This window comes from Thalia democratica, chromosome 3 (genome assembly GCF_965202585.1).
Source record: "Thalia democratica chromosome 3, ktThaDemo2.hap1.1, whole genome shotgun sequence".
Taxonomy (NCBI): Eukaryota; Metazoa; Chordata; class Thaliacea; order Salpida; family Salpidae; genus Thalia; species Thalia democratica.
Window position 1 is genome coordinate 5,149,753 of NC_139167.1, and position 12,254 is coordinate 5,162,006.

Below are 12,254 nucleotides of genomic sequence, written 5' to 3' on the forward strand. Positions count from 1 at the left end.
CAACAAAGTTGTTTTGTTCCCAAACACAAATACAAACTAACAGTAAATTAAACTACAAACACAACTCAGACACATTACAAGAAACTTAGATTTTTTGCTCAAAATAAAACCCAACATTTGCTAAAGTTAGAATTTTTACAGAAACCTGATTTTTTTATCCATTCACATATAGTGTAAGTAAATCAAAACATACTAGAGCATATATCAACATAAAATTGCTCATAAACATTCTTTTACAACAACCAACTACATAATTTAAATTTATCTATGAAACATCAAAAGCTATAAAATACAAAAAGATGAATTTTATTAAACAATACTTTATTAACCATATGTAAGGATTAAATACATATCCAACAATAAAGAAAGTATATTTAATTTGCTATAAATAAATAAGCTTTGAAAGTTACTAATCTTTATGTACATTTTGTAGTTAAGTATATACTAAAAGAATTTCTGAATTGCAACTTGACCACATAATCTAGACTTACTATTTATAAACTTTTAAAAGCACTATTTACATTGCATCTTATGTTAAAAGATAATCTTTAAATTTAATTATGAAATTAAATCTTCAAGCTATTTTGTAAAATCATTGTAGTTTGTATATCACAAATTAAATAAGCACAAAGAGCAAATATTATGCAACTAAACAGGATTGAACTTTTTTTTTACGAATTATACTACTATAATTTAAAGACATTCTTAAACAAGCAATTGAGTAAATAGAAAGGTCATAAAAAATCATATTCAAACTAATTATTATAAACATGTCACAGTTGCTAGCTGATTTGTTAAAAAATTTTATTTATATATTTATTTGAATTAATTAGCTTGTAATATTAAAAAAAGCAAAAATTATTATTAACTAAATATATGAGTTCATTTAATAAAACAAGTTTATTTATGTTAGTTGTTTCTATTTTACTTTTTAGTATAAGGTTGCTTAAGAGCAAAACATTAATAAGCTAAACAAGTATAGATATATAAATAACCAAGTTAAATTTCAATCACAAACAATAAATACAAACATTATTTATACTAAAATAATTAACCAAATCATTGTAAAAAAAAACTCAAGTAAAATTTTTATTAAAGTGTTTTACATTGTAGTAAACTTTATGCCTTAATTTCGTAATAAATAAACTCTATTATTATTGCTAGTACCAAATATTTATAGGAGAAAATAACAATTTTTGTTATTGAGAAAAGTTATTATTTTAATAATGTTTATATTTTAAAACTATTTACAATCTACATTCTTTGAAAAAAATTTATAGTTACAGGGTGGCCCTTGAAAATTATTCCAGTTTTTTAAAAGTAAAAGTTTTTTTATTGAATTTTTTAGTAGATAACTAAACTTAAAGTCTAAAAATTAATATTTAAAAGCAACTGACAATTTAATGCCACTTTAAACATGTTTTAATTAACTATACTCTTAAAACTTTTTTGTTGTATATAATATGTTTTTTTTTTATTTAATTATTAAACAATTAATTATTAATTAATAATCTATTTTTCAATTAATACTCTTTATCTTATGTTACTCTCATTATTTCATTTACAAAAATTGTTCAAACTTTCAGGTTTTTCAATAATTATTTTGCCTAAAATTTCTAATTTCAGGTTTTTTCTAGACAAAGTGGCCACACTGTAAATAGTATTAACAAGTATTAATAAACATTAAGACATACTTACATTTTAAAAATGCTTTGGGCATTGTTGTTTGAATTTGACAAGTTCCTTTTAGATAATAAGATTTCAGAATTTATTAACTAGGTGCTTAAATATAAAACATTTGTTTTTTTTCAAATCAGATTTTACAATTATTTTTATTAGTATAAGAGATTTTTTTTAATCTGATAAATAACACCATTTTATGAATTAAATTGAAAACACAAGATTCTAATTTGGAGTTATTAACAATAAATTGACTGTTCAAAATTTTAAATTCATTCAATTATTTTTTGTTGTATTATTTACTTTGCTTACTTAAGAAAAATAACGGATCATGAAGCAAATTTATTTTTCAAATCTTTTATTTATTTAACTGTTGGCAATGAAATTATAACTTATTAAAATCAGGTCTACTGTATATCATAGCTTAATTTCTACTCAAATAGTGCATAGATTGAGTTGATCTTTTAAATATCAAAAGTCTTAAAATTTTAAAACATTTACTAAATCATGGCCCAAAAGACACTAATTAACATCCTTTTTAATTAAAATAAATAAATAAACAGGAACCATTTTAACAAGCTAGATAATGCGCTAATAATTTAGTATAAACTCAAGGTACTTCAGACATTTCAACAAGTTTGAATGAACATTTATCAATGGTTTTAAAATCTAGTAAACTTTCTGGACTTTAAAAAATGGTATCCATAACGAATATTCACGAAGGACATTTTTGCTTTGGCTAAAGTCTCGGTCAAATTATGATTTTAATATAAGCGTTGTCATTAGTGAGCTTTGAGCACACGTTTTACTAAACAAAAGAAGTTATTATAACACCTAAAGTATATAATATAGCGTTTAAAATTTTATATCAATATAATTTGAAACGAAAGTATTACGCTTTTAATTCAGGCATCTTATACTTTCCATGAGACTTGTAAATATAGCTTTGTATATAAATATAAAAGTTGCTGTTTTTTATTCGCTGTTATGTAGAGGTATTTTAGTAAGATAACAACATTTTATAAGTCAAGAAAGTTTAAATATAACCATAGTAAACTGAATACTATGATCAAACATTTGTTATCTGAGATAACAAAAATATTGATATCAAAACATCATGTTAAAAAATCTCATGATGCTAATTTAACTTAAAACTCATTAGTATTACTCATGATCAATTTCTACGAAATTTGTAGATTAAAAACGTGTATGCTGTTGAATTAAGTTATTAAATATGTATTTATAGCCTAACGTTTTTTTTTTATCTGATGGCTATAATGAAATAATTGGATAAAATAAACAACATTATAAGCAATCAGTTGAACGTGAGATGAACTTTTGATAGCATTTCGGTAGCTACGTTGAGATTGATGTATTTCAAGATCGTGCAGCCCTGATCATTGAAATGAGTTCAAATAGTTGAATGCCGAACCTTGGTGAACTTCGATGGCTTTAATTTAATGGCGGTTTGCGGTCTGCAGTGCTGAGCATTTAAAAACATAAGAAGTGCTTATTGTAAGTATGTTGCTTATTGATATTAGGCATAATTTTGTTAACCTGTTGTGATTTGTAACATGATCTAAGTTAAAAATTTTATCATTAAACGTTGTTTTTGTTTTTTTAAACCATGGCTTAATATTTTCTGTTAGCTATAACACAATTTAAAAAGTAAATGAGAATAATATTTTACAAAAACAGATCTTATACTTATTTCGTAATTTCTTTTCATGTAAATCAAAAATTTTTTAAATTGTAAACTGAATAATTTCTATATTATCCAGTTATTTTTGTAAAATCAAAGCATTTTTGCCTATAATCATTTAGATTTTATACTAACCCTTAACTTTGCTTATTTAAAAAAAAGAAAACTGTTTTCCTCACTTGTTATGGAAACAAACATAGTTCAATGTGTTTTATATGTACTTGAAAACTTATGTAAACTTTAATTCCCTAAAGGTAGTCTAAAATGTAATATACAGGGACTTTTGATGGACCAGTAGTGAAAATAAGCCATTATGGTCGGATGTCATCAGCTTGTGATGTTGTGATGGCAACAAAACGCATGCAACTTCCGTTGCAGTCTAGCCATGAATTATTCAAAGATAAACATTTTCATCATAACTCGATATATTATGTTTACTTGTTGTGCCAACTAAAACTAACTGTTCATTTTTTGTTCTTATTGTTTTTTTAGCAGCTTAATTTGTTTAATATTTTTTGTACTTTTTAATACTTAACAATCGTTATTTATAATGCATAACTTAAACTGATACTAAAATTATGTAACATTTTTTTTTACGTTTTGGAAAGACATAATATTTTTTATTGAGAAAACTGTTTTTCTTATGTTATAAATAAATTTACATAAAATAAAGCAATTTTTTTTCTTAAGTAATTTATATTAATATTCTGTACAATACTTAATGAAAATTTTATATCAACTTTAAGAATTTAAGAATAATATGTTCACATTATTTTTGAAATAAGTTTTAAACATTAAAGCTTAAAGCACTGCTAAATAAACAATATTATCGTAAAATCTAGAGGCTTAGACAGAGATGATTTTCAGAGCAATTTTGTCTAGTCAGTAGTTGTTTAAATATAAACATTATTATTAATTAAAAATATATTACTTTTAAGTTCTAAATAAGTTTTGTTGTATTGAAAAAGATAATTACCTTGATATTAAGATGGTAATTTACTTAACCATTCATACAATAACCATATTTTAAAAATAATTTTTAAACAGTTTAAGATAACCATAACTAAAAAATAAACTTAAAACTTTAAGTTTAAAAACATTGTTGTATTTTTATAACCTATGTACAAACTTTCAAACTAGTAAATATTATATAACAAGATCTTTCCAAATCAATTATAAAGACAATTCTTTTAAATAATGTTTAAGAAAACTAATTTGAAAAATGAAAAATTTTGATTGGAAACACTGTTGATGCTTTTATAACCTAAATTTACAAAATAGCAAAGTTTTAAACAACAAAAACTCAAATTTTACAAAAAATGAATAAAAATTATCAATAACTATAATAGACAACTTACGAAAAACAACTTAACATTATTCTAAGTTACAACCACTAAAATTATAACTTACTCAGCAAAATAATACAACAAAAAAGGGATTTAGATTTACTCAAATAAAATTTAAAATTATTATTACTATTTAGTTCATCCCATAAAACAAAATAATTCAAGCATTAAAGCCTACGAAATTACGAAAAAAACTTACCATTTTATTTCGTTGTTACGAAAACGCTACGAAAATCGAAAGTTCAAGCTTCGAGAAAATTCGCTTCAAAGTCCTAACAAGCTGCAAATTAACCAGACAGAAAATTTCCACGCAAAAAAGCAACTGCTCGCAAATCACACAAACAAAAATCACCTATTTCAAAACTTGATTGACTTGCAGACCTTGCCACACGCGAACCGGCTCAAAGCTTGTCTCTTTTCCATTTCAAATATTCCACACACTTCTACCACGCACATAAATATGTGCACCACACGAAAACGCGGTAAAACTCTATTCAAAAATGAAAACTTTGAACAAAAAAGCAAAAAGAAGCAAGTTTTTCACACACACAGTACTTCAATGCGAAACTGAAAATCTTTTCATCGAAAAAAAAAAACTGCGACGCGACTAAGTTCAAAAAAAACTTTCTTACCTGCCATAGTAGTAGTTCGGTTTGTAGTAGTTCCGCGCCTAAATAAAAGATATAGCACTACGTTTCTGTATTGCCTTCTGGTTGAAAATAAAATGAACAAAAAAAAGAAGACCGTTCTTTTCTGTTTGGTTGCAAAAGCAAAAAGAAAAACCGCCGCGCCAGTATAAAAGAGAGCGAAAAGCTGCTTTCTTTCCAATAACGCGAGCAAAAGTACGAGCAGCAGAAGGTTGTCACCGACGTAAGAGGCGAGCAATTTCGAACGCACACTGGCGCGCCACCATGCAATGAGTTCTGTTCTTTCTAGATCGCACAAAGCTTCGCGCGCGCTTTGCAATTTCGGTGGTTGTGCTTTTTGAATTTTGGCGCTTTTTTGTTCAAGTCGCGTTTAAGTTGTTGAATGTGGTGACTGGATTTTATTGCATTTATTTTTTTATATTTCGCAGCACGTGGAATTCTCGCTTGCGAGTTTTTCTTAGTGGGTTTTTAAGTATTATATAAAAAAGTGTGGATTTGAACATGCCGTTTGAATTTTTTTACCGCTGTTTTCTGTACATTAACTTTTACAAAAATATTTGCAATCTAAAGTATTTGAATTTTAACTTTAAGCTAAGTTTCTAAAAGTTCAAAAAAAAAAAGTTTGACCTTTTTTGCTGTTTTTTTCACGTTTCTCACGGCCTTTAACCTACTGAGAGCCACTTAAATTTTCGAACACTCAACATAAAAGTTTTGTGTTGAGAAAATTCGCAAAAAATTAACACAAACCCAGCAGCTTTGCGAAAAGTTTTCGCGAAAAACAATCAATAATTCAGCAGAAGTTAACAAACTTTTTTTTTTCGAAAACTTTTAATTCGAACAGACTTTCCGTAAAATTCTCGCTGCAGTTTCCAGCCATTCGTTGCTAATTAACTTTTTTTGCGAATTTCCGTAGCAACTGTTTCCATGACGACGCTAATTGACGACGCATCTGATTGTGACGTAACATAGAAAGTTTAATTGGCAGCTTTTTTTGGATCGAAACTTGTTTGTTTTTGTTATGAAACGTCGTTTTTTCGTGATTAGCTTGTTAAATTTTTCGAAACTCGTTTAATAAACTTTGTAGATTTTATTTTATTTAGAGTGTATTTTGTAAAATAGTTTTAAAAAAATATCTCGTTTAATTGAAATTTTAATCAACTACTAAGTAATAGTCACTCTTAAAAAAAAAATTAAATTTAAAATTAAACTGATTTATGTCGATGTTGCTACTTAGTCACAATTTTATACTGCAATGTAAGGTTTTTTATATTTTGCACAATAAAAAAAAACCACGATATCCAAAAAAGTTCTTTTAATCAAACAAGCAAGATTTTTTATTAGGTCATAAGCATATTTTGTTTTTTTTATCGTCATTAAAGTTTTTGAATGTAGAAATTAATGTTATTTTTCATTAATCATCCATGCATTTTTACGCTATTTAGGAAAACACAAATTTTACCATAAACAATTTTTAAATAGGTTTTTGACGAAGATGTAGGTGTAGGACTATAAATGATTAAAGTCGTTACGTTAAAGTTTGATGAAGTTTTTAAAGTATTACGACTTTAATTTGAATCGATGTGCGAACAAAATTTTACGCCTAATTGAGCAGAATAAACACAAAATGAATAAACTAAAAAATAAATTAACTGTGATGTATTACAATCGCTAAAACGTGTCAGAAAAAGGTTAGAAATAATTTTATAAACACTTTTCGCGATCATCCAAGCGTAAAATCCGCGAACATTATTGTAAACAATTTTCGATTTAGCTTTACGGCGCAGATTTACATTACAAATTTTCGTGTTCACTGGACCGTGTCGGAATCGAAATACGTTGCAGCTTATTTTTGGGCGAAATTGCCCTTTTTCGCCTTTCGCAAGTTTTTACAGCTTTTCTTATGTCTTTCGTGGTCACTGAGCCTTGACCGAATTTCTTAACTAAGTTATTTAAGCTTTCTTTTTTGTAATTTTTTTGCCGCTTTCTTGTGAAGTTAAATAACTTTTTGGTTGTTAAATTTATTACTTTCTTCGTAATTTTATACTTGGTTGTAAACTTTATTGACCGTTTAATTGCCTGCAAGCTCAGATAATTTTGATTCTGTGAAAAATAAAAAGTAAAACTTTTATATGAATAATACTATTCATATAGTTTTGAAAATTTTAAACCGAACTTAGGTTGTTAAACAAAATGTTATACTTTACTAGAAACTTTAATCCCGTATTTTTTCATAGACGATATTGAAATCATTAGGAGTTTTAAATACGCTAAAAGTATTATGCTTACTAAAAACATATTTGATTAATTGATTGTTTAGCTTTAAAACTTTTGACAAATATTTTTCAATTCCTTTGTTTTTATCTTAACATTCATAAGCCTAATACTAAATATTATTTAAAACCTGTCAAGTTTTGAAGTTTTTACGAATTATTTCGGATAAAAGGCTTTATTGTTTTTCTCTTAACTATAAGTTAGTTGCTTTGATTTAAAAAAATAAGTAGATATAGTTTAAGTATTAGTTTTGAAACAATTATACAATAATATTTTAAAGTTTAATATAGAAAATCTTATTTCAAAACATTTTAATTCATAAAAGCGATAACAGTATTAGTTTTTATGATAGTCACAGAATTTAAAAAATATTAAATATTTCAGACTATAAGCATAAACAAAAAAAAAAGAAAAGGTTAAATAGTTTGACATTAAGGTATAGATTTTAGAGTTTATTTATTTAGTATTCAATAAAGCTTGCCTAATAACTTGAACAAACATTAAACATAAATATGAACTAACCTTTAAATTTTTCAACATTTTAAAGTGTTTAGTATGTAACTGATAAGTTAGATAATTTCAATATGAAAAAAATATTTCGATAAAGTTTGCAATAATTAGGTTTGAAAATAACTTTTTTAATGTTTTATAGTAAGTTAAAGTGTATCGATGAACACTTTTTTTAGTGATAATAATTAATAGTAATATTTATACGTGCTTTAATATCAACTAAGAGTTGTGTATTGTATATTAGAAAAGTTTTAATTGTCAAGGGTATTAAATATTTCTAAAACATTACTTTCTACTCAAAAAGTTTAGTACTAGTTATAATAGTTATAGTTTACGTGTACTAAAAGGATAAAAATTAATAAATTTTAAACATAACAACAATAAATCAGTATAATATTCAAGTTTGATAATAAGTTGTATTTCATATTTGTATAGAATGTTTATTTAAGCTTAGTATAGAAAGATATTCGTAAATATTGAACAAACACTACAAAAAAAAGTTAAGTGCTTGTAACTTTAGTACAGTAAGTTTAAGAATGTTTTAGCTTACAGTTCTTTGTTAATTTTTTTAAAGTTTTTGATAAAAAGATTACTACTTAAAAAAAATATATGTTCTTTATATTTTTTAAACAATCCTAAAACATTTGAATAAGTGTGAAAATTATAAAAGTTTAACATATTTATTTAAAAATGTTTTTATTAACTGAGAATTTATTAACTACACAAACATATTGATTCACAAACCTATTTAAAAACAATATTTTCATTTAGTTAATAAGATTAACTGTTATTAGTTTGAAGAAGATTTGTTATAAAACAATATTAGATAGTTATAAGAAGAAATAAATACTGGCTAATATTCACATTAATTTTGTCTGTTATAAAGCTTTTTCTACAAATCTTTTAACTATTTTTTTTTTTTGCAAGCTTATTAAACACATTTGTTTAAAGTCTGTCAGTTTTTTAAAAACTACATTAAAACATACGTATAAAACTAGTTTAGTTTCTGAAATTATAAAAATAAACCTTTTAACGCAAAAAGTCAGTCAATCTATTGAAATACTTGTAAAAACCCCTTTAAAATTGGTTCAATGTTTGAAATTTATGTTTACAAAACCTTACACCTAAAATGAGTTAAAAGTAGTACTTTCTATATTAATTTATTTTAAAGTTAAGGAATTAGTTTTATTTTTTTGCTTAAAAGCTTGCTTGAACAAATTTTTGTAAAAATTATATGTTTTAACAAACAATTTTAAAGTGTTTTAAAACTTTTTTTTCCACATAAAACATCATCTGTTAGAAATATTTTATAAACACTATTTTTTTTTAATAAAAATGCTTTTAGTTAAAGCTATGAACATAAATTAAAATGTTTAAAAGCTTGTTAAATAGTTCTTTGAACAACTTTATGTTTGAAACATATATTTAAGTTACTTATTGTAATTTAAGCTCATTTTAATAATAACCATTCTTATTTTAAAAGTTGCTTTATCAAAATACAGGCTTTTATTATAAAAAAAAAAGTTTACCTTAAGATTTTAATTAATTTGTTGAAAAGCCTATTCAAACAAGGCATGGAGATTGTCATATGGTTAAACAAACATTACAAGAAGATAAAATATTTATAAGTTTATCGGGTTTTGTGCAAGCATGAATAATTTATTGAAAACTTTTACAACGTACTACATTGTTGTTAATGTATTTCGCTTTTTTCAATGTGGAAAATTAACTCGAAATGTTTTAAAGTGTGAAAGTATTTTTGTTAAGTATAAACTTTATATTTATATACTTTTTATAAAATTGTTTTTTAAGTGTTGTACGATTCTAAATTATATTAATACGCTTGTTCATGTTTTTACAGATTAAAAACTCCTTTAAGCTTGTTATAGTCATTTAAAAATATTCTAAACTGTATAAGTTTATTTAACTTTATTAAACTAAATGTTAAACTAATGTTAAACATAAATGTTACCTTTATTAAACTCATGAAAAAAACCAAAAACTTTATTTTGTATTCTTTTAAACTTTCTAACAATTTAGAGTCTTGTTTCTTAATTAATTGAAAAACACTATTACTAAGCATATACTAAACATACCCATTTTTTTGAAAACGATTAACATTACTTTATCTTAAATGAATAAATTCGGTACAGCTAGTTTATTTTTATTAAGAAAGTATTGTTAAAAATGCTGTTGTTGAACATTTATGTAAAAAGTAAAATATAATAAGTTACACTAAAGGTAGTTGAAACTTTATTAACGTTTACAAAAAAATTACTTTAAACGTTTTTTTAATAAATCATTCTTGTCAATGTGTTTCCTTGTTAAAATTTTTTGAAAAAAAAAAACGTTTTTTTATGTATAAATTTAGTGAATGCAATTCAAAGCTATGTGTTGTATTTTGTACGTTTGGTTGTTACGACATAAAATTATAATTAACTACGGTGAAATTAAAAAAAAATAAACACAAATATTCATAATTGTTTGATAGATTTAAGTACTTTAAGTCATTATCACAATTCATATAAAAATATTTTGGCCTGACTGAACTTAATATTTAATTGACATACACAAGTACTTATAAATTATTTTTTGACATATCATAGCTTTATAAATAAATTTTACAACCAATATGATGAATTGAAAATCTTTAAAAAAAAAACTATGAAGGAAGGTTTTAAAAAAAGAACAACTTTAAGCATTAAATGAAATAGTCTTGTAATTTTAAACAATTTCTAAAGATTTTTCAAAACATTTAGGTGTTTTTAAAATTTTGGTATAAAAATATTACCTTTAAACATTTATGCGCATTTGAAAATTAATTAATTGAAAAACCTTTACTTTGTTTTTTCTAACTGAACAAAAACTTTTAAAAATAAAAGTAAGACCCAATTTGTCATTTGTTAAATTTTGAAAAAGTTTGTATACACATACTTTAGAAAAAAGTTACTTTTATTTTTATTTAAAAGTTTCATCGCGTAGAAGTTTTTACATTTTGAAAATATAAGCATACACAACATTAAATAAAACAAATTAATTTGATTTTTTCTTATTTTAAACAGACTTAACAGAGCACAAAAAAATAAAAACAAAAAGAAAATAAACTTTGTACATATAAAGTCTGGTTAGTGTTCAAAATCTGTTTAATGTTAGCATCAAAAACCGCCTTAAGGGATTATAAACGTTCTAAACAAATTTTAATGTTTACGTTCGAAACTTTTTGCTGATTATTTTCTCGTCTGTATATTGATAAGTTAATGCTGAAGCTTTATTTTATCAGTAAGCTTTATTATTTACAGCACTATATGTATAGGTTAATAACTACACATTTTACTTAAAAGTCTGTTTAAAAGTAATTCTAGTTTAAACTATTTCATTGATAATTTTCAAAAGTATTATTAGTCAACAAATTTTATAAGTAAGTTTTTAAATAAGCCAAATAAATATAATTTAATAAAATCTAAAGTAAAATTACTTATATGTACACAACTTATGATAGTTTTGATGCGCAAAGAAGCCGTAATATTTTAAAACTGTTGCTGTAATTATTAAAGTATGATAAAACTATATACTTAATTAAAATTTGTTGCTTTATTTATTCTATAACAATACAACTTTATATCTTTTTATTAACTTTTGCTAACAGGTTCGTTATACTGCTAATACGGTTAAAAATTAGTTTAATATTTTGATATTTTGTTAATTTTAGCAGGTGGGCTATTAAATGTAGTGTAAAAATAAAAGTCAAATATATATTATAAATAAACTATACAATATAAGCCAAGCACATGATTATTTATCGAATTATAAGTGAATTAGTCACGTTAAATTTTTATTTTTATTTTAAAATTTACTCCCTATATTTATAGAAATAACTTAGAACTGCGAACTATGACGTAAGTAACATCTACCTTTGGTATATAAATATTTGTATCAAGAACTGTTGTATAAAGATTTATTTGAGTTATTAAGTAGAATTTTTAAATACGTAAAACCACTCAAAAAAATAAGGATAAAGTCGTTACTAATTACTGCATGAATTTAATTTAATTCTTAGTATAAGCTAGTTTCTCGTGTGTTTATTTTAATTTTTACTTT

At 24.1% G+C, this 12,254-nt stretch overlaps 1 protein-coding gene across 3 annotated transcripts in view; it reads right to left on the minus strand.

Moving 5' to 3' along the window:
• LOC145831346 (uncharacterized) overlaps positions 1-5,491 on the minus strand; it is a 43,573-nt gene extending 38,082 nt beyond the window's left edge. For 2 of the 3 annotated variants that reach the window (XM_082938572.1, XM_082938571.1), the window contains exon 1: positions 5,361-5,491. In XM_082938572.1, coding sequence (XP_082794698.1) covers positions 5,361-5,367 — 7 coding nt within the window. In that variant the 5' untranslated portion in view covers positions 5,368-5,491. Of the gene's footprint in view, positions 1-4,927; positions 5,003-5,360 lie in introns of those variants that run through there. The other variant, XM_082938574.1, reaches the window with a different exon arrangement.
• Between the last annotated feature and the right edge of the window lie 6,763 nt (positions 5,492-12,254).